The 27,489-nt window shown below is 41.4% G+C and overlaps 2 protein-coding genes across 4 annotated transcripts in view; one reads left to right on the top strand and one right to left on the bottom strand.

Annotated features, from left to right (window-relative positions):
- The window catches only part of OTOL1 (otolin 1), a 52,717-nt gene extending 36,729 nt beyond the window's left edge, over window positions 1-15,988 (bottom strand). Inside the window, exon 1 of one of the 3 annotated variants that reach the window (XM_074878447.1) lies at window positions 15,915-15,988. The gene's annotated coding sequence lies outside the window, so the exon portion shown is untranslated. Of the gene's footprint in view, window positions 1-2,476; window positions 2,557-15,236; window positions 15,428-15,914 lie in introns of those variants that run through there. The other 2 variants (XM_074878449.1, XM_074878450.1) reach the window with 2 other exon arrangements.
- NMD3 (NMD3 ribosome export adaptor) lies at window positions 15,581-25,968 on the top strand. Its single transcript, XM_074878446.1, has 15 exons — window positions 15,581-15,756; window positions 16,011-16,145; window positions 16,569-16,665; window positions 17,695-17,775; window positions 18,157-18,285; window positions 18,820-18,910; window positions 19,090-19,168; window positions 19,467-19,563; window positions 19,833-19,950; window positions 20,568-20,713; window positions 21,406-21,518; window positions 22,236-22,308; window positions 22,815-22,921; window positions 23,780-23,850; window positions 24,286-25,968. The coding sequence occupies exons 1-15, from the start codon at window positions 15,713-15,715 to the stop codon at window positions 24,417-24,419; spliced, it is 1,515 nt and encodes a 504-aa protein (XP_074734547.1). The 5' UTR covers window positions 15,581-15,712; the 3' UTR covers window positions 24,420-25,968.
- The last annotated feature ends 1,521 nt before the right edge of the window (window positions 25,969-27,489 follow it).

Raw genomic sequence — 27,489 nt, 5'->3', positions numbered from 1 at the left:
CAGTTCCAGTTGCATTCACCCTGAAAGTACAAATGCATCATTAAATTAAGCGCTGAGAAATTTTTGGGCTCAGCTGGCCAGCAACATACCTCTCTTGTTTAAAATTCATTTTCTTAATTTCTTTTAATCAAAGCTAGCATTTATCCTGCCGTAAAGGTTTCCTGGCCAATTTCATGGATCACCTCTCAAATCCATCACCAAGGGTGACTGTACATGCACATGTCCAGACCATGAACCTCCAGAAGCTTCTTCCTGAAGCCCCTCCAGGCAGCCTTTACCCAAGACTATTAAAAAAAGCTTCCCTTAAAAAAGGGACCTTTTCCTTAGCACAGGAAACATAGGGATCAACATGGCCACCAGTGATGGCACATCTAGCAGGCTTATTTCTAAGTTATTTTGGTGCATTTCTTTTATCACATGAACTAAAATGCAGAACTTGAAATACGGTAGCAGCCTTTTATAGCTCGGAGGGTCGTCAGTGAGATACAGACGTCTCTGATGATTGGCTGCCAGCTAAACTCAGCTTACATGAGCAGTGACTAAATGTAGTGCTAACTTATTTAAAGTGTGGTATTCCCAGACTTTTTCATACGCCCAGAGAGCCTTACAGTGGCTCCTGCCTGACTGCTTGCTCAACAGAAGTAAGAGAAAGCTCTATTTCCATCCTTTCTCTTGATCTTCCTAGAAAAGACTGGGAAAACACTCTAAGGCTGTTGGTGGGGAAGCACTGCCATTGCCTATCCTACACATCTTCAGGGAATCTGGGTTCAAACCAGTCACTTATAGAGACAGGCCATCATCTGAGTGTTCAATTTCATCTACATCGAATTCCCTGAAAAATGGGACCCCATGTTTATGAAGTTTTGAAATCTTAAGGATGTTCAAGTACAAATTTTTTCTGAAGTTTTACTATTGCTGTTATTTGGCCATAATTTAAGATTCTTGCTTTGGATGCAAATTCAGTGAAAAAAGTGGGCTTTTTTCCACTTACAATGATTCATACAGTTATGGTTAAAGATAAAAAGGCCCTCAAGTTTTTATCAAGTGAAAAATGTCATTAACATATTTTAAATAATTGTTTTTATAAAGGCCCTGTTTTAGATAGTCCAAAACAGCAAATGGGTATTATCAATCAATATCATGCAAAAACTGTAACATGTGAGAAATGTGCCTCCACAGAGATACCTCTTTGAAACTTGCCTACAAGTAAAAATGGTACGTAAAGGGAAATCACTCTGATCTCCATAGTAGAAAGCTTCTGCTGCACTACTGCAAAGGACAGATGTTGTCCTGATCTTCTTGTACACGCAGAAGTAGCCCTGCCCAGCACGCTCACAGCGCACACCCAGGAGGACTGTGAATACAATACGTTGTATCTGTCTCCTTTCACCTCTTACCAAGGCAATGCTCTATTTCTAGAGTTTAATTTCCCTAATTACTTGGAAGCTAGGAAAAAAACCCAACTATTTAAGCCTTTGTAAAAGAAGTACAGCAGGGTGTAGTAACAGTCAGCAGAACCATACGAAGCACACATCACACTAGCACTGCACCAGAATGCGTGTGCTGAAATTGGGCCTATTCTTGCAGATGGATTACTGCACCCTGGGGCGGAGATGTGGACAAGTGGCAGCGTGCCAGGCTGAGTATTTGAAAATTAAAAGCAGAAAAGGCTAATTTTCCAATTAAATATTACTGAACTTGTGGTAACTTTCTCATAATCACCCAAAACGATCAATATCCAACGTTGCATCAAAAGCAGTGCTGTCCTCTTGCAGTCAGCCCCTGCCCAAGTAATTTTAATTTACTCCTAAATACCAAACCACAGCTACATCCAGATGGGATTAAGGGTTGGCTGAGCAGTGAGCGACCGTTGTTTCACACCCCCTCCTGCTTTGAAGAAGTTTCTACTGCAGATATTGATCTCCAGAGGAGGAGGAAAACAGAGCCCCATCTATTCCCCGAGACTGGCACCCGGCACACTGTGTGAAAATGGATGCACCATGTTGTCCTACCGTCCAGTGAGATTCCCACATCCCCTCCTACTAAACTTCCAAAACAAGGTGGGCTCCTCATTATTTCCAGAAAGATGGTGGGATGGTCTGTCAGATGAAGGGGATACAAAATTGCAATTAAGGAACAAATCTATCTCTTTGGCCATGATAAATTATTTGGTGTTTCTTAGACTGCACTAAACTCTCCGGCTGCCTGGAGAATTTTCCAGCGCAAGCCCTAAGTGCCTCATTCGGCTCATACCAGCACTTCCCTCCAAGCCAAGCCTGATCAGAAACTGAAAAACTGCTTGACTCCCTCTAAAGTATAGATCCTCAGCTCCTACAGCCACAGCAAACTTCCCCCAACATGCAGCCCTGTGGCAAACTTGTTGCAGTCAAGGGAACCAAAGCAGGTGGAATTAGCAAAATGTTCTGGTAAACTAAACTACCTTAAATCTCAGAAAGCTGAAAATTCAGTGTACTACCAGTGTTTGTCAGGGGACAAAAAAGGTCAGATGCTTGTAAGGTTCCTGAGGTCCTCTGAAGGCTGGATCCAAGCGCACAGCACAGAGCTCATCCCACAACTCCAGCAGCACGAGCTGAAATGAAACGGGCTCCTCTTTACTCTCTGTCTTTACACACAGGAAGGAAAACTCAGCCTGAACTAACTAAAGACACCCTTGGTTCAAAGCATGATCAATTTTGTCCTTAAGATATTTTATCTCTAGAGTAAGCAATATTTTTCCTGAATTTGAGGAGCCCACATTATGAAAATATCTCCAGGCAGCTTATATGGAAACTCCCTAGCTGTGAGGCTATGATTCACATGTGGAGGTAAAAATTAACTCTCAGAGTTCAACCTTGTCATCATCCGTGTCTGCTCCACCCTTATTTCAGAGGCTGCTTTCAGTAGTTGCTACATCAGGACAGCTAAGAGCTGATAAACTCTGCCGATTCTGGGGTTCCAGTGCAGTCAGCCCTAAAGTGGGGCTGTCCTGGAGTTGTTACCAGGATAACTGAGGCCTCCTTTAGGTTAAAGTGAAAAACTCTGAGCTAGAAAAAGGCTGTAGAAATTGCTTCATGTGGCCTAGTATAAGCTATAGCCCCCCTTGATTACCAAAACACATTAGTCTAGGTTTAAATGTGAAATTAAAGAGATGCATGTGTACCCTTTGCATCAAAATATGTATCCTACTGCTGAGACATGCTCAGGCAAGAGAGAAAAGGAAGAACCAGGACAAAGAGGACAGTGGAAATATCTACACAATGGAGAATTGGGTAAATCTGGCAAATCTGTATGAAAAAAATCAGATTCTGCTTTGCTTACAATGACTGAGCAAAGAGGGAGGAGGGAGGAAATGAAGGTAAATTGTGGCAGTGTCAGGAATGGACATATTGTCAGCTAGGGTGCTGTTTCAGTTATTTTTTCTGACAGCTCCTATCTTTGCTTCACAATCATGGAGTAGATGAGAAATATCTCATTATTTCAAAGTCATATTCAAGGATGAGTTACATGTCATGAATCTTTATGAGCTTTAGATATTTAAAAAAAAAATGAGCAGGAAGAGAAAATGCAGGTAAAATGTACATTATGGAATATTTGACACAAAACAACTGAGACCAGGCTCAGAATAAAGCACCCTAACATCAGAGAGGGCTGTAAGAGGATTGCAGAAATGTAATTAAAAACAGGGTGACAAGGCATCGCAAACGGCCTCACCCATCAGGCTGGCAGAGGAAAGAGCTTGTATCAGGTCTTTGCAGTCTCCACAGCCGCAAATTACACAACGAGAAAAGCCTGGTAACTCATATACACTAATTATCTGTCAAAAATGCACAGAGATTGAGTGATTTATGAAATAACAGCTGGAAAAAAGATGGTGCAAACCAAGTAGATGCATCCAACTCCATACATCCTGGTGCCTTGCCCAGGGGAAGTACAGCACGTACCAGGTATTTCACTCAAGGTAAATAATACTCAGATCCCAAGAAGCCCTCTCCACATCACAGGTGAATACTTTTTACTCCCCTTTACAATATTTCTCCTCACATGAGAACAAAAGGCACAACTTGATGAAATCAAGTGGAATCAGACCACTATCAAGGGGCGCGTACCTATATCTACGCTGAGTTCAGCTGTCCGTGGTGCCTCACGCTTGGCGTGGAGAAACATCAAAACATGCTAAGTGCTTCCTGTATTAAAAAAGCCTTTCACATCTGGCTAGACGTGACTCATTTGCTATCCAACAACCTCAGTATTTTGGCACCCAAAAGCTCTTCCTTATCACTAATACATTTTGGTGGCACCAAACTACCTCAGAGCCCCATACCCAGTTCAGTATCAGCTTTCTATTCAGAATTACTACGCCCTCTAAAATCCACTCCAACCAAACGTTGTTACAAGGACACAGGACTTGGGCACTGAAATAAGCCTATTACTACTGCAGCAGCAGTCCTGAGTACGTGGTGTATTTTTCCCAAGAAATCTTCTACAGCAAAACCAGCATCACTGAGGTCACCTTTTATATAAATTCATATACCCCTAAATAAATCATGAGCTGCAAGCATTTAGATCAGCTTTGGAAGTTTCCACCCACAAAGAGCAGTCTACAGCCAGTGCCTTTACATTAAAAGTCTATCATACATACAATAAGTTCCGGTTTTGCAATTTTATAGCTGAGCAATACCTGCACAGACATCTTTTAATAGCAATGTGTCACATCTCCATGTTGTGCATGTGCCAGCAAGATGGGAGCGGTGGAAAGAAAATTCAACCCACTAAAATTGCAACACCTCTTCCTGAGAATTTATCTTGATGAATAATTATAAAATGCATATGCCATCATAGAGGACTGCCACGAGAAAAAAAAAAAAAAGAAAAAAGAAGGAAGAGCTAACTGCCATTACATTCATCAAACCTGCTACTTCAGCCCTGTCCTAGGTTACCATTGGTAAGATGCTTAATGCTAAAATGCCCAAGTGCTCTGGTGGAGCCCCAGGTGGGCAGGGTGTCCCTGTCCTCCTCCTTCCATGTTTTCCTGACTGTTCATGCAATTTTCATTTATCAGTCCACGCTCTCTGGCACAAATTACCTACAACCACAAAGATGAGTTCTCAGGTTCCTTCTGCCCTGGGTCCCTTTGCATTGGCCTATTTTGCAGTCCAGCTCTGCCTCAGAGGATTATTCCAGTGATAGAAGGTTGGCACAGTGACTGCTGGGGCATTACCACTGCTTACTGAGGACGGCATCACGTCTGGACAAAAGCAAAACAATGCAACACATCCCCCTTGCTGCGCTCTGGAGAAGGCACAGCAGACCTCGGGCTGCTCCAGGCTGGTGCCAGGCAACTCACCCAGTGCTGTAGTTTCACACCACTTTCCTTTCCTACCCTGTCCAGGTGGCTCCACGTGGACCCCCTGCAAAGCCAGATCATTGTTTCCATTTGTTTTACCTCCCATTTCCACCAGCAAAATCTCCTTTCCTCACTCCTCCTTCTCCCCAATAAACTATTGATCTTTGGCTCTTCCATCCACATCGAAACACTTAACATCTGCCTCCACCATACTCCTGTCCTCTGTTTCCACCCTCGAAAGCAGTGATGGAGGGAGAAGGAGCATTGCACATCCCAGCCAAAGGACAAGGGTTTATTTCCAGAGCAAGTTCACCAAAGAGCTTTTCAGCCTTTTCTCACTCTGGTTTTGTCTCTAGGTAGCTAGAGTGAGGCAAGTCTAGGAAATGTCAACACCATCCATAATTTTTCTGTACAGGTTTTTCACAGACACAATGTGCAAAATATTTTTACCTGCATATTGCTATTCTCATATTCTCCCATAAGAGAACTCAAAGTGCCAATATCTGAAAATACAAACTTCACAAAAATGCATTAATTTTACTGATGCCAATGTCCAGACTTCACACTGGTGTGGACTCTCTCCTGGTAGCTCCACACCTCTCAGAACAACCCTCCCTCTCACCCGGTTTCCTTTAGCTGGCTAATGGGAGGAGATGTTTTTAGCTGAGACACAAAAGATTACAAAAGGCAAGTGGAAAGTAAACAGCTACTGTACTACAGTCTCTAAGATTCCTATCCTGTTCTGATGAGCAAATATTTACCTTTTTAAAACAATTATTTCTTAGTCTGAGGTTCAGGTCTAGTGCATCCCAGCACACGTAACACATCAGTACTAAAGCAACACCTCCTGGCTCCTGTCCATGCTTTTGCTTAAAATTAAATCTTTGTCATGACTGTTCCTAACCCAGGTAAAGAAGGCCGAACTGAGTAAAAATACCCATCATGATCTTTTACACTAAGAAAGAAAAGTTGTAATAAAAGCAATTGCTAAATTGAACATATCTGTGGGAATTGGCTGTACTTTCTGCACAGGTTCTCATGGATAAAAAAAGGAAGGTACCAGTGCTACACTAAAACTGTCACCCCTCTTTCCACCCCTCTTCAGAAGAGGAAGACTTTACAATCCCAGGAGAATAGCTAACTACTAAAAAGCAACAGAGAATTCATTACCAAAGACAATTGCTCTGACAATACAGCATGTTTATAAAACAGTGTAAAGGCTGAGCTCCTGAAATTGTCCTGATGATAAACTAAAAGCTTTGATTTTTGTGGTTATCAGGAAACAATAAGCTGTGATGTTTGATAAACACAAAATGGGTGATAGGAGCTGCTGAAGAACAGAAGTTAGTACAAGGAGGATTTTCCCTTGTCATACCCAGAAGATCCTATTTCATGAACCTAGGATGTCTCCTTGTTCAAGTAGCTCAATTCAAGTAACTTGATGGTTTGGGTTATTTTGGTTTTTAAAGGCTACTAAGAAAAATTCCTCCGATGCTAACCCCATGACAGGCATAGCAGTGATTCTTAAAAGACTCCCAGAATTTAGAAAGCAGAGGATGCCCTTCTGTGCAAAATTGCTGCATGCATCCACTGTGCCTCTGACCGCAGCAGCTGGACAGGGTTTGCACAAAACCAGCCCCTACGCCTCTAGCACACCGAGCATCCAGCCGCTTCAACACACCACCAAGCCTGAGAATTATCCCCCTCTGCTGACAAACGGCAGCATTTACCCATTACTCTGCAGCACCCCTCTGCACAGTCTGGGTGTAAGCTGCTGCTCTTTCAAACATTCTTCAAGAAGTATTCCCTGCACTGGATCAAATATGTCTCATATGGAAGTTTTGTGTAACACATTACCTAGATAAAAGGAAATTAAACCACAAATATACGTACTGCGACAAAACTCATTAAAGCTTGATGATGTAACACACAGGTTTTAGCTATTGATCAGCTGAAAGTGAAGTGTAACAATATGCTGATTGCTGTTGCAAAGCTATTTTAAAGAAGTTTCTTCTCAGCTCTCCTTGTTCCTGCCTCTGAAGTTCAGTAGTAATAATGTTTGCGGCTTGTACTATAAATTGGATTGCTAATTGGATTCCTCACAATGAACTGAAGAAATAGGCAAGAACTAGAAAATAATTGGAGCATTATCCCAATAAATTTAGTGCAGATTATCTCACAGAAATCAGCCCCTGGAAGTGTCATATCCCAATGGAATCAGCTAATATTATTCCTCCCATTCATATGGCTCCTTGAGACCACAGAAGACAAGTTGAAACAACAGTACCTCTGCAGAAACATAGCTCTGCATGTGCTGCACTGTTGCAATTACTAGTTTGCAACTTCACAGCTGCAATCAGTAAAGGGCAACAAGAGCCCTTCTTTCCTAAAGAAACGGGCCACAATGCAAGGCCTGATTAAAACCTTAATTGGTGGGGTTAGATGAATCTGTGGCTGCAAATGCGAAGTGGCACAGGAGAAAGAGCAGAGAAGAGCAATCATCCCCTACAGGGACGTGAGGACATCCCTCCTGGGGCCCATGACCCAGGGGCAGTGGTGCCTGCAGGGACAGGCAAGAGCCCTGCTGCATGTGGGGGAAAGGACCTCCTGATCAGCCAAGCAGCTGCCTGGTCCCTGCTGGGAGCCAGAGCCAGGCTCAGACTAAATTTGGCAGCTGGGAGTTATTGCCCCACACACAGGTACAATCTCTTTCAGCACAGTATCTCCTACAGCTTCAACAACCACTGGCACAGTGAGCTGCTGTCTCCACCTTGCACCCTTAAACCACTCACTTGTGCAGCTGTGGACAGAGTGATGCACTTCACTTGTAAGAGAGAAGTAGCAATGTTTTTATTCATATGAAATGGCAATTTAATAAAGTTTGACAGTAAATGCGACAGTGGTTTAGCAGGATTTGATGGCAAGGTTCACTTGATATTTACTACATAGAGGACAGGGTCAGACAAAGCTGTCAGGGAGACCCTCCCGTTGAGTCACGAGGTTCAGAAAGGACCCCCTTGTGTTCTAAACTCCTTCTCAGAGGGGAGTCTAGGTGCGGCTGGATCCAGACTTAGTCCCAGACTTGGTCAATGGTTTAAAGGATTATATATGTTCAGAATCAGTCTGTTATATCACTTAGGATTTCAAAGTTTAGCACACTGAGAATCTGTTGTGGCAAGGACTCTCTCAACCTCGAGGAGTAACCTCGAGAGGTGTCTCTACTCAAGAGAAGATCCTGGCGTGCAGCCCGCTGCTGTGCAGGACAGCCCAATGGGCCCTGGGCTGTCCACTGTTTATGGAGTAAGGTAATTGACTTCTAGTCATACATAATGACTACAAAGGTTAGTTTCTTCTAACTTTGGCTTGAGCTGGACACTGACCAGCACCGTGGTTAGGTGGATGCACTGTTCAAACTAGCCCTTGGCTATCGTGGTGTATCCATCTCCCCCAAATCTGACTGGACACATCTGCTGGTGGTTATCACCTGAGCAGGGTTATAGGAAAAAAGGTCAGGTTGGGGGAGCACACCGCCTTTATTTCCCACTCTGAGTACTGACTAGACTTCTGTTATTTGTTTGCTCTCTGAGGGGAAATTACTTCATTCCTCCAAATTATTACTTGATGCAACTGGAAGAGTAAAATTGCCAGGAATGCAGGCATGCTCAGCACCTCGGTAACTAAAAACACAGCCTAGGTGTCACCACGATCCTCTTAAAAACTAAATTTTACATCAGTAAAGATCATAGAGGTGTTTCATTGTTATTACACAACCCTCCCCATGTAGCCATCTGAATGCTGTTAGCATACTTCTACAGTTAAGGAGGGTATTTTTATTAATTTGTGACCTGGTGGTACTGAATGTTGTAGAAGCTGTGCACACCCCTCTGAATCCAAAATTTATTTTACAGTGAGTATTTTAAAAAGTGTAAAACACTGTGCTTGGTTTTGTTCTTAAATTCTTGAGAATTTTACATTTAAATTAACACAGCTAATGAAAACAGTAGCCCAGACCAGAACAAAACCTCTTTGTTGGAAGGTGAGAGCAGTTCTAACCAGACAAGAGGTCCCAGGAGCTCCTCTGGTACCTTCATTGCCTCCTTTCCTGGATGCAGTTTACATGAGGGAATAGTGACCTCAGGTGTCTGTTAAATTAATCACAGGAATATCTCTCCCACAAATTTATCATGCTATGCTTCTTCTATTTATTGAAGTTTCTACTGAAAATTAAGCTGCTGTGAGCCAGCTGTTCTGGCGGGCACACCACAAACATTGTCCTGGCTTTCCCTGCCTTGGCACTTGAGCCTTCATGCAAACTACATACAGCTCTTTACTCAAGGGCCCAGTCATCCACATACAACAAAGAGAGCAAACCTGTGGTAAAACTGTTTTTAAAATGGTGGGCTTGGCTTCCCTACATAACACACAGAGCCTTTTAATGCTGCGACTGCAGTACTGTTCAGTAGCTTGGAGACTAAGCAGTATTTCTAAAGATCTATTATTGCAAATCTTGGGATAAACTCGACTTGCATATGAGTTCAGTCTCATTCATATAATTCAAATTTCAGTGTGCCCATCAGTTAAATATTTGGATAGCCTAATGAAATGAAACATAATACAGCATAAGATGAAGTTGTGTGCTTATAGTAACGGATTATATAGAGCCTAAAGAATATAACAGTATGAGCAGAAAACTAGTATATAGCTTAAATATAATCTTTAATACTCATTGAAAAACAGGAGAGAGAAAGATAAGAACTCAGGGCAAACTGATATGCTTTTTTACTTGGAGTTAGATTCAACCAGATGTCTAAGTTTTTGCTAGCAATATTAGCTGTTCAGTAAATTATCATCTCTTTTCTGCTTAGATTTCTACTGGCTTAAGTGATGTGAGCCCAGTGGTGAGGGCCATTCCTGGCACAAAGGACAAGGTCAGGAGTTTCCCCAAGGGTCAGCAATATGTAAAAAAAAAATGATTTTTCACCAATAGCCATTCACACCTTCAGCAACTGTACCCATCCAGAAAAGCTCTTCCTCTACACTGTCTCCATTTCTACAAATCATTCTGATGACTGGTTTCTGGATTGATGGGATTAAAAATAATGTTTACTGAAATATATGTGCCTCTTGGAAAAGATGAATCAGGGTGAAATGACACTTAGAAAACTTGCTACAGCTGTTGATAGTGATAAAATTAATGGAAGAGTGAAAAGGTTTATTCTAGGATGTAATAAAGTATGTAGACTGATAACTGAGTGAATTATACAACCGTTCTAATTATCAGGCAGTTCTGTAAAGGAAATGTGTGTACTGTACACAGTGTCAATTACTAAATTCCATATTTCTACATGATGCTTTTTATACATATTCTAATTCATATTTTCTGATTCTGTAACTGGAATTAGAAAAAAATGAGTTATTGAAAACCTCACTCTACCTTTGCCTGCAGCCTCAACCTTTGGAGGAACTGTATAGACATGTTTCAAAACAGACCTGCACAAAGACAGGATGCACAGTGCAGAGAAGTGTGTAGGCCCTGGGCCACTGAAGAGCAGAGCCTTTTGCTTACCCTTTCCTGACTGCTGCAGCACTCAGACTGATGCCACGGTAACACGGTGGGTTCCCCATTTGAACAAGTGAGCTCTGCACAGACGCAGCTGCAGAGGATTATCAGGTACACACTTTTCACACCAAGTATTTACTTCCCAGACACTTGCTCATCCTAGCCCGTAAATCCAAATTGACAGAAGTGACAAAACATTTCAATCGCTCTACATCCCCAAATTCTGCAAAGAAAAAAGGTAAAGTAAGAACTTGTGCACGCTGCTTGCCATGCTTCCGACCTTAGAGAATCCTAAGGAGTAATTAACAACTCCATGCAACCAGTCATACATTGAAATGCCAATACAGTTTTAGACAGCAGCAGTCACAGAAGTGGGAACAACATTTTTCACTCTCCCCCTTTCCCCTCTCCATCATTAGTACTAGAGTAGCTGGTGGTGGAGATCTGACAGCTTTATCACCCAAGCTGCCAGAATTTACAAAGCCACCTTTAAATTCATGGCAGTGCCTGTACAGAGTCTTATAATTCCTGCAGCTCCTGGGTGAAAAGGGAAATTAAATGGAGCTGTGAAAACTGAAATGTCCTGATGAGTTACCATCTTGCACTTTAGATAACAGCTCCAGAGACATTTGCAGGGAAAGAAAAAAACCACTCAAAGCCTCGGCCCACATTAGCAGTATAATTCCTGTAGGTTTTTTTCCAGGAAGGTAAGCAGTTATTGCCACTTTCTTACTTCTGTGTTATATATGCCATTAAGCAGCGCATGGCTGTTTCAGTGAGAATGAATGAGAATGAAGCCAAGAGCACACGTGCAGCACCACATCCAGACCGGCTCGAAATCCAGCCCCCACATCTTTCTCTGGCTTGTTCAAAACAGCAACTGGGCACATTCGTAGTTATTTTCCTGCCTTGTGTTCCCCTGGTCATTTATACCAGACCACAGTTCAATGCTCCCAAACCCCATTTTTCTGTTTCCACACTACAGTTTTATATTAACTGCTACGAGCATGACTGCCCAACGTACATACAGAACGGTGAAGAATCACACAAATTTACTTATGCGCTGTTTTCTTCCAACCCGTGCCCCTCATATAGTACCTGGTAGGGCAGTGAGGAGACAGCATGTCTGGTTTTGAAGGCACGCCAGGCCTGTCAGATACCCTGCACGGTTCCTCTGAGTCTGGCTACAGGACAGTCAGACAGCAACTAGCATACGATGGCAAAAATACACAGCGATCTTCCCAAAGGTAGCGTACTAATTTAAAAGATTGATCTGGACCACCACAAATCAAGCTGATGCAGCTCGACAGGGCTGAAAAATAAACCCATGTCCATAATTTTTTTTACAGACATTACCATTGACATGTGGTGATCGCATGCTCAGAAGAAATCGATAGCCTATAGGATTAATAGTCATACCTATGCAAATCTGACCCTTTTTTAAATTATTTGCAGCATAAACTATTTCCTAAGATGTCAGATCTCTGGCTAGTGCCAGCCTGTAGCAAGCAAGGTCTTACCCATAAACCCATTCCCAAAAATGCCACCAATTTAGAGGAAATATCATCCATCTTGACTCCAATAATACTGGCTTTTCTTTGAATACTGGATCCTCGCTAGGAAGAGATGGTGAAATCTTTCAGGCCACATCACACAGCCAAAGTCCACATAGTTAAGTTCTGAAATCCAGACCTACCATTGCTCAAGTTTTCAGGGAATTCTGTGGTTTGCTTTTTACCTTGTTTATTGTGTACAAAGATGTAAAATCTTTCAGAAGCGGTGCTAAGACTATAACAATACTTTGACAGTTTAAAACATACAAATTTTACTTGGATGGGTGGAAGCCACAGGGCAACAAGAGGCAACACAAAGTACCTTGGTGACTACAAAGAACATAGTTCTGATACTAACTGGCAGTAGATGGTGGCTGTGCCTTGAGCTGAGGTAGGGCTTAGAAATAAGGTGGAGGAAACTGCAGCTGAAAATAAATCTGCAGTGGAAACATTTAAAGTATTATTAGTATCAAATTCTCTTCCCGGTGACTTGACAGAAGATCTGGCTCCCATATATGACAGGCTTTGTCTTACCCCTCTTGCAATGTGAGACTCACCAAGTGACAGCCTGGAATTCACAGGAAGTATATTATTTCATAAATCAAAGAAATCAAAGATTGAGTGATTCATCAGGGCTTGAAGGTAAAAACTATATAATACTGACTGTGCAGCAAGGGTTCTGAAGAGTATAGGAATGAAACTTCAGTGAAGGGAAACATTTCTTTTTTATCTTTTTTTGCTTTTTCCTTTTTTTTTTTAATAATATGGTCCATACTAAGTCTCCAGAGAAGTCTGCAAAGAAACTTAATTTCAAAGGAGCAGAACTGAGTAACAGTCTGTGAACACAAGCAGCCCATCAAAGAAAAATGTGCCAAAGAAAAAACAAGTCAGACAGCTCGACAGCCTGTGATTTTCAGTTCCCAAAGCAACTCTAAAGCAACCAAAACAACTCTTCCTTTCCATCAGGCTATCACCGAATTAAATAAACCACACACCATGTGTTGATGCAATTCAGCTCTACTTTTCTCCATCATTAACTATAAACCTGCAGAAAACAAATGCTGACCCGCAAACATACCTCAGCATCATGACAGTTCCTCTTTTCCAAAGAGAATGGTTGGTTATTATACACCACGAACAGAATCTAACCCAAACGGATCGTTCCAACTCCTTCTAAACCAAAGTATTATGTAACTCTTAATTAATGAATTACGACAGCATAGGTGACAACAACCTCACTGTAAAGGTTTTTTTCAGCTTTGTGGGTAAGCTATATTAGCAATGGACCCAGGAAGAAAGATACTTGTTGTCCTGCTGTTCTCCCCTAGGGAGACTCAAAGCCCCTTTCTGAAGGGGAAGGAACAATCCTTCAGAGAAGGTGATGGGTGGGAGAGGAGAAACTTGCTGCAGTTAATCTGGTGCCAGGCTTGGATATTTGGTATTTAAGCTTTAAGTTATACTTTGAAAAGATAGCTATTAATTGCTTTGAATCGTGCAGACTGGAAGGGACCTCAGGAGGTCTCTAGTCCAACCTCCTGCATAAAGCAGGGTCAAACATGAAGCCAGAGCAGGTTGCTCAGCATTTTAACAGCTTAGGCTTGACACCCTCCAAGAACAGAGACTGCACAACTCCATAGCAACCTGCTCCTGTTCCTGACTGTTCTCACGGTGAAAAAATTTTTCCTTAAACCACTCTGAATCTTTCTTGTTTCAGCTTAGGCCTGTTGCCTCTCATCCACCAACCATTTACCACCAGGAAGAGCCTGGCTCCTCCTCCATGACCTCCTCATCGGTCTGGGTGGCTGCTCTCAGGTTCCCTAAAGCTGTCTATTCTCCAGGCTGAGCCAGCCCCAGTCCCCCCACTCCCCCACAGGGAAGGGCTCCAGCCCTGACGGCCTTGGTGGCTGCTGCTGAACTCACTCCAGTTTATCAAGTCTTTTTTGTACTGGGAGACAAGCATCAGCCTGGAAGGTGGAACACTTAAAAATGGTAAGGGGTTTTTTTCCTGTAAAATGTAACTTTAAACAAATGGTCTCAAAATCCAACAAGACTTCACTAAGAACTGGCCATCACAAAAAAGAAGTCAGTAGATTAGTGGCATCAGTTATGACAATGTCCTGTTATTCTACTATTGAAACTGCATCCCCCCTTCAGAAACTCGAAACTGCCCATGGGTTCTGGGGGTAGTTTCACATCCTAACAGTAAATTAAAGGTATCTAATAATTATCATAGTTTAATCCTTTGTAAATTAGTGACAAGTTGAGGACTCTTACTCATTCATGCTTGATGATTTCAAATCAAAACAGAATTCCCAACTGGAATAGTTGTTTCATTTACAAGCATCTGCAACCATCACATAATCTACTGTATACAATCTATAACCCATGTTCTCAGAAAAAAATGTGATCTCATTGCTCAGATAAAGGAAGACTAAACAAATTACATTCAGGCACTTTGGTTTTACAAAAAAAAGTGATGAGAAGTTGCTAAAGGTAGCTGTTAACTCTGAAAGTAGAAGATAAATCTTTCAAAACGAATACTGAAGGTAACAAATTTAATGCCAAACATCCCTATTCTTACTGTTTCCACCAAAGTTGGAAATTCCTTTTAAAATACACTTAAAGAAGTATTTGCAGGTGTTCTGCCACAGTTGACAAATAGGTGAAAACAGCAGAAAAATTGCTTTAAAGCAGTATTTCTCGAAGATAAATTAGCAGCAACCTTTAAGAATTAATTACTGTTGAAAAGGGCCATCTCCTTGTCTATTGCTGACAGTACCTGATCACACCAATTTCAGCAGGATTTGCGGATGTGCAATACCTGTCAGATCAGTCCCCATGCTAATAAATAAATGCAGCACACTTTCATTTTAAAAAAAAAAAAAAAAAAGGACATAAATCTATCGGTCAAGGGAGGAATACAAGACGCCGCCGAGGCTGTACCCTACTGCCATTTGCTGCAACAATAGCGCGCGCTCGCCCCACGGGGGAGGAAGATGGATGGCTCAAATCCCATGGTTTTCAAAGAAAAATGAATTAATGCTTCAAAGAATCATTAATTACAACGCTATTCGCCAGCTGCATTCACTCAGCGCTGGGAAACAAGCCTCGCCATCTTGACGGCCACCATTTTGCGGCCCGCCCTCCCGGCTGGCGTCTTTCTCGCGGGACCTCGGCTCTCCTTCCTCCTCCTTCTTCCTCCTCCTCTTCCTCTTACACCCGGAAACTGTGGCGGCGAGGGCAGCCGCTGCCGCCATGGAGTACATGACGGGGCCGGCGGCCCCTACCCAGGGCAATATGTAAGCGGCGGGCTGAGGAGGTGGCGGGGCTCTGCCGGCCGGACCTCGGCCTCAGGGCGGGAGAAGCCGGGACAGCGAGAAACCGGAGCGGGGAGGGGGGGACTGATGACTCTTCCGGGCCACCACTTTAATAAATAAACTTAAAAGCCTGTACATACCTTTGGTTGCCACCGCGGGTTCTCGTAGCCGTCACCTCTGAGGGCAGAGTGGCTGTTTGGTGACTTTTTTTTTTTTTCTTCTTCTCTGTGTTGCAGCCTCTGCTGCCAGTGCGGCGTGCCCATCCCGCCCAACCCGGCCAACATGTGCGTGGGGTGTCTGCGGGCGCAGGTGGACATCACCGAGGGCATCCCCAAGCAGGGCACCCTCCACTTCTGCAGGCAGTGCGAAAGGTGAGCGGCCGGGCTCCTGCTCTCCCCTCGGGGTGGAGGCCTCCCCTCAGGGGGGAGCGGGGCAGCCGGCCGGCCGGCACACCCCGCTGAGCGTGTTTGCTTCGCGTCTCTTCTGATTTTTGTGCGCGTTCTCGTGTTTCTTTCCTTGTGGAAGTCCAAAGGCGTTGGTATGTTGTGTCTGGAAGATGTAAATGAGGGAGATTGTGGCGCTTGCAAGGGAAAGAAGCGGGCGAATCGGTGAGGATGGCAGTGAAAGCGTGAATGCACCTGGAACGCATGAATCTTTTTGCTGAAGGAGGCAAAAGTTGTAGCTGCATAGTTAATATTAAAACGGAAAGCTTGGAAAATAACTGCTCATCTTTTGAGTGATTTCATTTGCTTGAGGCAGCTTCAGTGTGCTGTAAAATGCTTCCTGTATCGTAGGTATCTTCAGCCTCCAGGAACCTGGATTCAGTGTACCTTAGAATCAAGGGAGCTTCTTGCTTTGTGTCTTAAAAAAATCAAAGCTTCGCTGAGCAAGGTGAGTAGCAAATGCTAGTGGTATCTCATAGCATGTCTATTGGTATTGCATAAAATGAAGTCCAGATAGCTTATACAGGATTCAATCCTTCCAGAGCAGCCATTTGTACTTGTGTAGAGCTTAGATTTATATAAAACATAGAGAATGACAGTCTGATCTCAAATAGCTCTATACAAGAATTTTGGAAGATTTGGTAAGGACAGGCTCTAACAAAAAACTTCCAAGCATGCTGAGGAGGCTCTTGCAGTGCAATTCTGCAACTTCAAAGCACACAGTGTACTGCACAATTGTTGCTATGTAGATGGGAGTTGAGCATAATTAACTGAAGGAAGCTAACGTGTTTTTAATGCACCTTAATTTTACAGTTTTCTTTTTTTACATTTTTAAAATTGCTTATACGACACTTGTGCTTACTGGTTTATGACAATATGAACGAGGGTTGCAGAGGTCTATATATAGATTAAATTGAAAGTCACATGTTTAAGTTGAATACAGTATCTCAGGTTCAGAATCTTACCAGAAGAAGAAATTCTGAGGTAGTGTTTTAGGCAAAAAAATTGTTTTGTTACTGTCATCAACATTTGAATTAGGTTGCCTTACTGAGCTTCTTGCTGTTGGGTTAGTAGTTAAATATACAAAATATCTTTTGCTGCGGTAAATTTACATGTTACTAGTTTTAGAGATTAAATTGGTTTTTTAGTCCCAAGAAAACCATTATACTGTCCAAATTCATCATTACAAGGCATCCGGTGATACTGTCGAGTAGTGTATTCAGTTAATATGGTGTGACTGAGGTTGCATCGCCGTTATTTCAGGTAGATCAGACTCTCTGTTCTAACTAAGCACTATTGGATTTGGTATACTGATACATATGTTCTTAATTAAGGTTATTCACTTCCTCACTTGGTTGAGGAACGGTGAGCTATACCATAAGCTTGTGTTTTGTGGTTGTTAGAGCTGCGTGTTTTTAACAGGTGTACTAGTACAACTGCTGGCAGTAGCTGAGTTGCTGTTCTTTCCCACTGACAGGTCCGGCTGATTGATGCAGGCTTTATTTGGACTGAACCACATTCTAAGAGACTGAAGCTGAAGCTGACTGTTCAGAAAGAGGTAACTGGAATATAGTCTTATGTGTGTGGCTTTCTAAAAGCTTTTATGGCAAACAATGTGATTTTTTTTTTTTTTTTTTTTAATCATTATTACATTTTAGATAAGTGGTTCTCTTTGGTAAAATCCAGCATGTGTTTACTGGCTTATCTTGAATATTGATTTCATCCTGCCTAAATTTTGTCATTAAAGTGCCATTCCTCAGTTTGAAGAAGGTTATCGGCTGTTGCAGTAAAGTTGAGAAAATCCTACTGATAATTGTGACCTAAATGCAGCTGTCTGTCACATAGTTTTAGTATAGTGTGGAAGTTATTTCAGAATGCTGTGGTAAACTAGCTTTCTGTCTTGACAGGAGTCGTGACCTTTTAAACTTTTGTTTTGCAGGTGATAAATGGAGCAGTTCTTCAGCAAGTATTTGTGGTGGAATATATAGTTCAGTCTCAAATGTGTGAAGACTGTCATAGGATTGAAGCTAAGGATTTCTGGAAAGCTGTAGTGCAAGTCAGACAAAAGGTAGAGGCAAATTGAATTTTCATTTCTTCATGGCAGAACAATCAGGCTGACAAATATTTGGATTATTTTCTTAGAAAAAGACCTACTCACACTTGCACACTGCCACAATGATATATTTCTGCTTAAGGTTCGTTTTTGTTCTTACTGAGTTTAGAAAAACTTCCTGCTGTCCAGTGTTATTAGCATATTCTTTTTAAATGACAGCTGGCAGGAGGATTTCGTGAGAATTACTAAATATCCTCCTGTATTTTAAGGTAGTGTTAGAAACAGTGGGACAGATTGTTTATAAATATATAAATCTCCTTTAAATAGTTTCTCTTGTGACCAGTTACACAAAAATGAGAAATGGAAGCTTTAAATAATTTGGTATAAGTAGAGCACATCTCTGAAACCTTTTTGGTTACTTGGAATAGAGTTTGGACTATTTCTTCTCTTGATGATCTCTTCCTATAAATGTTTACTCTTCAGAGATACTGCATTTGCACTGGACGATTCTTAAACAACCTTGATAATTTTATCTTTGTTTGGTTTTAGACTCTGCACAAGAAGACCTTCTACTATTTGGAGCAGCTGATTTTAAAACACAGGCTTCATCAAAATACACTTCGCATCAAAGAAATCCATGGTGAGTGAGGTGGCTTGTTAGTCTTGAGGTAGAGTAGACTAAGCTGTGTTACACTGGAAGAGTGCTTGCATTAGTGGCATGTACAGATAAGCAGCAGATCGCTTAGCCTCTGTATTGTATTTGAAAAAACCCCACAGTACTTGCAATAGATATGTTCATCAAGCTTTCTTTTCTTTAAGATGGCCTGGATTTTTATTATTCTTCAAAGCAACAGGCCCAGAAGATGGTTGACTTTCTTCAGTGTACAGTTCCATCTAGGTATATCATTTACATTTATTGCCTTGAGTACTGAAAAGCTTTGGGGAAATGTCTTTTATCCTTCATTTTTAAAGAATTTTGTAACTGAAGGTGTAAGGAACCTTTGTTCTGGTTAAAACAGACAAAATCCCTCCTACAGAAGTCCCATGTTTTCCACTTAGCCATTGTAAAACTAGCCCTCATGCATTTTTTTTTATTTTCTTAATTTTTGTATTTGTTTTTCCATTGCTGTACTTTATGCGATTATCTCCTGTTTCAAGTAATGTCCTTGCTGCCCTGAACACTCTATCTTTTATAGATCAAAATCATCCCAGCGTTTGATTTCACATGATATTCATAGTAATGTCTACAATTACAAAAGCACTTTCTCTGTGGAAATTGTTCCAATATGCAAGGTACCTTCTCTCTATTTCATCTTCAGGGTATTGTATGAAGTGGGTAGAGTTTGGTTTTGATGATGGAGACCTGATTTATTGGGTATTTGTGGGGATGGAGAGGTCTGCCCCCCACGAAGCGTGGGAAGTGCGGGTAGCAGCTATCTTGAAGTTACTGGGTGATACTGGGTGGAGAAATACAAAGTTTAAAAATCTATTTCAGATTTCTCTGAAGACTTGATTAAAAATTAAGGAAATACGATTGTAAATTCTTTTCTGTTTGTGCGCAGGACAATGTTGTGTGTCTGTCACCAAAACTGGCGCAGAGTCTTGGTAACATGAGCCAGATTTGTGTGTGCATTAGAGTAACAAGTACCATCCACCTCATCGATCCTAGCACTCTGCAAAGTAAGTTAGAGGTTCTTTTCTGCGCTATGCTGGCACAATTATTTTGTTACAGTTTTTTTGTTGTTTTCATGAAATCTTCTATTTTTAGACCTTAATGTTGTAAATTTATCTGTACAATCAATTTTATAGCGAACTAAGAGTTCTCTAAGCTTGATTTCTGTAGTATCCTAGGCAAAATGTGCAGGGTCAGGTTTAAGTTCATGGACGTTTTAGGCTAAGCACTTAAATTTGTCAGGTATATCCCTCTAAAATTAGGTGGTATCTAGTTTTTCTCTGGATTATGACTGTAGCCACCTCAGTCCCAGAAGCACTGTGCTTTGATGGGTATTCGCTGGTAAACGCTACCGGTAAAACGCCTCTAGTAAGGATAGATCCAGGAGAGTGATTCCTGTGAATTAAAAGGTCTGTGCTTCAGACACATGACACATGATTTGGCTGTCACAGAGCAACTGCTTCTGTAGCACGAGTTTGCAATATGGTTCATGTCATACTACAATAACAAACATGAACAAAATGCATGTGGTAGTTACTTTCATTTTGGCTAATGCTTCCCTTTTAATTTCTTGGTAAGAAGTTCTCTTCCTTGTGATGGCCTGTGCTGGTGGTTTCTTTTCCAGTTGCTGAAGTCGATGGCAATACCTACTGGCGCCACCCTTTCAACAGCTTGTTCCACCCCAAACAACTAGAGGAATTTATCATTATGGATATCAATAGGGTTCAAGAAAAGAGAAAAGGTGCAGGTGCAGGGGCAAGATCAAACAAGGTGAGAGTTCCTCTCTAGTTGATTCAGTCTTTTGGGCCTTCCTCTCCCCTCCCTCCCTTACTCAGCTGAACTTTTGTTTTGAGTCATTCTGCCTTGCAAAGTCAGATCTCTGCTTTTCTGTCTTGCCGCCGGCAAAAGCTCTTCTCAGGGAGATGTGGACAGTGTTTTGGTTTGGAAGTTTCCCAGGCGTTACGTGAATTCCACTTTCAGAAATTCTTTTCTGTTGAAGAGTTTAAACTCTACTTGTTACTGTCGTTATTAAAATTACTTTCTATTAGATCTGCAACTCTTCAGTTATTAAATTGGTTTTGCTGAAGTATAGAAGCATTTCTTTTTAATCAGAATAGATGGATCAGTACCAAACATTTTCTTCTCAGTCAAAAGCTATATGTGGTTGAAAGTTAAAAAGTAAAAAAAAAAAAAAAAAAAAAAAAAAAAATACCAAAACATGTGTCTGGTTACAGAAACAGCCTTTGTGGAATTCCTGTGAACAGTAGTTGGTGTGTCCATTTCCTTACTCTTGTAAAGATGAGAAATGAGTAGAAGCAAGCAATACATTGGATGCTTGATGTAGAAAGACAAGTTTAATTACAAATGTAATTTAAACCAGTAATATAGCAGGGCAGATACTCTAACAGCACAGCAAGTTACGCTGCGTTTGATTACAAGAGTGTTGTGTTTCATTCCTCAAGCACACGCTGGCTGAAGCCTGGGTACGAAAAACCTCAGAGTTGGATACAGATCGTCAGTATTTCTGCTGTACTCACTTGGGGCACATTCTGAATCCCGGCGACCTTGTCTTGGGGTCTGTTCTGTTCTTTGTTTTTTTATTACATGATTATTTAATGACTGAATTTATGGATTCTCTACAGGCTTGTGTATTATCAAGAAAGTTTTGAGCTGTTCGGATTTCTAAATGAAATCAGCGAAAGGGATAGAATCTTTCCATCGTGGCCATGAAGAGATGGTCCTAATTCAGGAAATCTTTTTTCTAGTAGAAGTCATCTCGTGAAAAGGGCTGTTAGAACTGAGAGAGCTGAAGTACTGACTTTAGAGTGCAGACTAGAATAACAGTTTAGACACAAATAGGTGGGAGGGATTTTTAAAGTACCAGACAAGATCTTATTGTGTGATAGTGAGTATTGTGTGCAGCAGTGACAAATGTTAAATTTTTGCAAGATTAGGCAAATTAGGTGGTTCTCAAACAGGCTTAAACATGACTTACTGGAGCTGTTGTGAGCCCAACAGAACCTCGGTGGCTATTGCTGTTTGGGTTCAGGAGGCTGGGGAGTGCTACTGAACAGGATTTGGGAACAGCAGCTTCTAAGAGTTATTCATAGTTATAACATCTGCATATTGACGTGGAATTTTTATTTGCATTGTACTTCATTTGGAAACGTTTATCTTTTTTAGGAGCTGTAACTTACACTATGCTGCTCTTGAATACAAACATATGATACATTGAGTTCCATTTTGTAGACTTACGTAAAAGAGTAGGATAAAATACCTATTTTCATTTTAGATTCGACTTGGTGAACTGCAACTTAAATGACGAGTTTGCCAATAAGATGAACCCACACAATATTCCTGATGTGGTAAGACCATTTTTCTCTCTCTGTACAAAGTTCTCTGTGTTACCCAGGGGTGTTAGGGAATATGATTTTATAATGAATACTCATTAGCTCCATAGTGCCTAAAGGAAGAGGGGATATTAATATTGAAATTTTAATAGCATCTAATTCTGAGAATTATTTTCTCAATACTTAGATTTTTGAGTGGTGGTTAAATAATACATTTGCTTTAAATTACCATACTCTTTGTTGGTTTTGTTCAAATTACCACACTGTAGTGAAAACTGTGTTACAACTCCATTGTGTCTATGCCTCTTCAGGACATAATCCAAAGTGTTTGGAAACTTTTGAATTGACAAATACTATATAAATGCTCTATAAAACTTCTGAGTGCCAGACTGACTCCACCGTTTGTTCAGCTGCTTTTACAGTTGCTCAAGCCTAGACTTGGGTGTTGGTTTGGCTTTTGAAAGTGTCACCAGGAGCATTGAAGGTGTGTATGTGTAAATACGTGCTGGTTTTCGCTGTAGGTTTTAATAAAGAAGAGCTATGACCGTAGCAAACGCCAGCGTCGCAGAAACTGGAAGCTGAAAGAACTAGAAAGGGACAAAGAAGGCACGGATACAGACGACGAAAGGTTCCGTATCTGCCCTGAAGCTTTGCGGTCTCTGCTATCAGAATACTGCGCGTGTCCAGGAATAACTTTTCTCAGTGTCTCTGAGGATAAACCCAGCCTAGTGCCAAAGCTGATGGGCTGGTGGTTCAGGGGGCACAAACAAACGCTGCTGGTTCTGCGTGAGCGTAGTGCTGGCTCCTAGGACAGGTTGATCCCAGCGTTCTCTGAAGAGCAGTATCTGCTTTTTTCCCTCTTCCCTAGTGCAGGAAGTGCTTTAAGGAGATGCACTTACTTACACTTGACTATCTTGGCTGCCCAAGTGTTCAGGGAACGCGGATACTGAGGACAATGGGCTGGGGTGGTGTGGAAACAGACTAAATCCTGAAATCTTAAAAGATAACACTGCAGGGTTTTCAGGTTTACTGTTGCAAAATGTAAATATTTTTACGGTTTTTCAAGAAAAGCTTAAATCATGAGACAAATGAGTAATGCCAGAAGCATTGTGTTTGTAGCTTACAGTTGGTGTCTGTCGAGGTAAAGGGACGCTTCTGTGAAAACATGCTTGTCGCTGGTTTGTTTGGTGACAGAGCTGATACAGCAACAGCAGATTCTCAACAACATTCAATTGAGTAAAAAAAAATGAGGCAATTGGAGTTAAATGAGAACCGGCAAACTAAATTATTTGGAAACTCATAGGCGATAATAAAGAAAAAAGCAGAAGGAATGAGTTGGAAATGTAGGAATGCTATCAGAAGGCACATCTGAAGGACTGCGGATTGCAGTCCTTCCTTGGGGCTTTGTTTCTTTGATTTTATTTTGTTTTGTAAATTTGCATAAATCCTAAGGAAAAGGGAATAAATACATAAGCATCTTTTACAGACAATACCAGGACTTCCTTGAAGATCTCGAAGAAGATGAAGCCATAAGGAAGAATGTGAACATTTACCGAAGTAAGGCCTTTTTAATCATTTAATTGCATGTAACTAAATCATGAATATTCGAGTGAAAATATTTTTACTGAAGTTCTATATTTGGATTCTTTGATGCTGTAATGTAATAGCTTCAGGTATTTCACATGCACTGAGTGGATGTTGATGGGTTTTGTTTGCTTGTCTGTAACATGAGAGAGAAGCATATTTTCTCCTACACCCACAACCTCTGATGGGTGAAGGTTTTGATACATAATTCAGCATCTTCCATGAGGTCAATTGCCCTGGGATTGTTGGGTTTTAGGAGGGATTTGTTTGGTTTTTGGTCTTGTGGTTTGTTGATTGTTTGGGGTTTTTTTCCCCCCCCCTTCCTTCCTTGGGTTTGTTTAGGGGGGTTTGGGTTTGTTTTCTTTGCTTAGCTCTTTGTTAGTGGGTTTTTTTCTGTTATTTTTTTAGATGCAGATATTCCAGTGGAGAGCGATACAGATGATGATGGTCCTCCACGCATCAGTCTGGCTGAAATGCTAGAGGATCTCCATATTTCCCAGGATGCCACTGGAGGGGAGGGAGCAAATATGATGACAGAATAATGCATTAGTCAGTGTAATAACTACTCCCTTAATGAGGAAAAAGTACCCAAAACATAAATAAACATTACAAACTCATCATGTGAACATGGAAAGTAATGTGATATCTACTATACACCTAAATAATGGTTCTAAATTAATATTTTATATGTAGTCTTTTGGAGAATTGGCAATTAAATTTCTGGTGCAAGCATTTGTCACATCCCGCTCAGATGAGGGAGACAAGTGACTTAGATTCATAAATCCCCAGTGGGGTGGACAAGGGTGAGACAAGTCTCAAAGTCCACACGTGGACAGTTACTGATTTCCCACGATGTATTAACTGGATTCATGATAATTGGCTGAGTATATAATGAGTATATAGCAAGTGATACAGTATGTCTTGTGTTACTTAAGGGTGGTGAGGGAAAAGGGGAAAAAGAAAAGAGAATAGAAAAATAGAGGTCACTGGTCCAGGTTCATCAGGGATGCGTCCATCTTCACTTCTTCATGTCTCTCTTCTTTATTTCTCTCTGCCCCCCCTCAATTCATACCCGCTTTCTTCACGTCCATCCCCTAGGTCCCCTACACATCCCATGGGTGGGGAGGGGTAAGGTGCTTCATGGGATGATGGAACGGGCATGATCTTGTTAATCTTCATTAGCATATGGAGGGATGTCAACTTTAATATGCATTTTGCGGATAATGAACTAAAGGCTGTTCACCAGACAGACGACCCTGGAATCTTTACACGATGCCCAGAGCAGAGCTATCCTGTCTCCACAGGGCCCCCTCCAGCCCATCCTGTGCCATCCCAGCAGCCTTATCAGCTCCAAACTCCACATTATTCACCCCATGATCAGAGTCCTGTTTTTTGCAGGTGTCTGAGCCATTCCTCAGCTCCGAGGGCCTCTGCTCCCCCCATCCCTTCCCTCTCCAGCTGTTTTTCTCAGTCTTTGTTTCTTGCAGGCCTGTTTCTTTAACACCCTGTTTCAAGAAGTTACAAGTCGTCTTTCCCAGCAAGTTCCACAGGTTCCCTCCATCCCCGAGTGCTCTCTCTGTGCAGCGTCTGCGGTGTAAAGACCAGCTGAGTAACTACCGGTTTATACACTGGGAGTAATGGTTGTGTTGTGCTGAAGAGGGCTGCTGAAGAAGGATGTCCAGAGGGATTTTGTTGCAGTTTGCTGGATTTGTAGGTGTAGTCCCTACCTACTGGTTGGTGCCTTCATGTCTTCACATGAGAAGGATTTTTCCCATCTTAATCTTTTGGTACAGAGATTTGAAGCTTTCTATGATATTGCTGTATTATTCCACATAATAATATTTTGGCAAAGCTCAAGAATGTATCTTCTGTTCCCTTGGTACAGAAACTCCAAATATACATGTTTACACAAAAAAACCTCCCTGTAAATTGAAGATGCAGCCCTTGATCAGAAAGATTGCAAACTTCTATTAAATATAATGGATATCGCATTGTACTATATTCTGTGCCTGTATCAGTGGATTAAAAGCAATATGCATAAAGTCTAATTAATGCAGCAGATGTGAACTATTAAAAAAACCGATTCACATATTTTTGGTCCATCATTTTTTAGTTAACTTTACAATCACTTTTCTCTCTACTGCAAGCTCAAAGAGGACGTAAGTGGTATAGGAGGACATTACCTACTTACATTCACCTGGTTTTAATTCAGTTCACTGCACAAAGGTGGTTCAACAGAAGTTTTACTAAGAGTTTATGTGCACTTATGTTTGATTTAACTCAGTATAAATAAGGAAACAGTATAGCATAGTGAGAGTGGTTTTTACCACTGCATTTTTTTTAACTTCAGAAAAAAAAGTTCAAAAGGAATGGCATATGTAAAGGAGGGAAATACTAATAATGTAAAGTTGGAAAAAAAAAAAAAGACGTGTAGGATTCATCTGACAGGGTGTTAATGATTCGTCTGTCAAGCATCCACATAGCTCAAAGGAGAACACTTGATGTACTTTGTCACCACTTGTGTGCTTGTGGGAGAAATACAGGGGGCTGAAAACCTATTTCTCTGCAGTATCTAAAGAAATGCTAAGAAACAATCATGGAGTGAAACTTTTGCCTTATTGTTTAGTTTAAATGTAGTCTTTTGACTAAGTGTTTCCAAACAGGTGTGAATCTGCTGGATTTCAGCGCATTGTCTAAGCCCAGTCAATGCCCAGAGAAGACAAAGGGATTTTTGGTTGTAAAAGGTGGAGCTGATTTTAGTTTTCTGTTAGTCATACTTTTTTTTTCTTTCGTTCTGTCTCACAATCTTGTAGCCATCCATTTGTAAAGGGGGAAAACAGAAATTTGGAGAGGCAGTTTTGATATAGCGCAGCTCTAAGCTGTCTGTTGGCATTGGCAGCTCAGTGTCCCCTTACTGCCATCTTTTACTGTGTGTGTGTGTCTCACGGAGCTCTTCTGCTTCCCCTCTCAGGAGCTTTGTCATGTTGTTTTACTATGTAGAAGAGCAGTTAAGAAAAATCCATAAAGCTCCTGAGAACTAAAGGTACAATTTACCTCATGACAGTGATTTGGTTCAGTATCAGGAAGGCATAAAACTGTGCTTAAAAAGCATTCACACAAATGCAGCTGCATAGCTAACCTGAATTACCACTGCAATAAAAATGTTTCATTGTATGTATTTTAGAGTAGCTACACCTGCCAGTAGTGCTGAGGAGATGTAGATAAACTCGATTCTAGTGACCATTGGACCAAATCTGTGGAAATTGTAGAGCTTTAACTTGTAACCTGTAGCCAGTGAACGCATTCTGTGTCTAAATGAGATGTGGTTTGCATTGTGGTTTTTCTGACAGAGGTAAAAATTATCAAGCCTTTATCTTACATAGTTGGGGAATAAGCTTCCTGCTGTTGACAGGTGAAGGGGGAGTAATAAAAGCTTGGTTTAAACTATGCTGTTTTGATCAATTCTTTTCCTTCCTCTCTCTTGTTTTCCCTCACAGCATCTCTCGGTAATTTCAGATGGATTGCTGTTTGTTTGTCATCCTGTTTGGTACTGGAGATGGCCCTCTTCCTTTCCCCTCTCCCCGTGGTCTGTTGCCAGTCTGTATTAGGTTT

This window comes from Strix uralensis, chromosome 9 (genome assembly GCF_047716275.1).
Source record: "Strix uralensis isolate ZFMK-TIS-50842 chromosome 9, bStrUra1, whole genome shotgun sequence".
Classification (NCBI taxonomy): domain Eukaryota; kingdom Metazoa; phylum Chordata; class Aves; order Strigiformes; family Strigidae; genus Strix; species Strix uralensis.
The sequence above is the reverse complement of the archived record's forward strand: the minus strand, read 5'-3'. Positions and strand labels throughout refer to the sequence as shown.

Coding starts and splice junctions, on each gene's coding strand:
- NMD3 (XM_074878446.1), top strand. CDS start 15,713: ATGGAGTACATGACGGGGCCGGCGGCCCCTACCCAGGGCAATAT. Junction 16,666..17,694: donor TCAAAGCTTCGCTGAGCAAG/GTGAGTAGCAAA, acceptor TCCCACTGACAG/GTCCGGCTGATTGATGCAGG. Junction 19,564..19,832: donor AAATTGTTCCAATATGCAAG/GTACCTTCTCTC, acceptor GTTTGTGCGCAG/GACAATGTTGTGTGTCTGTC.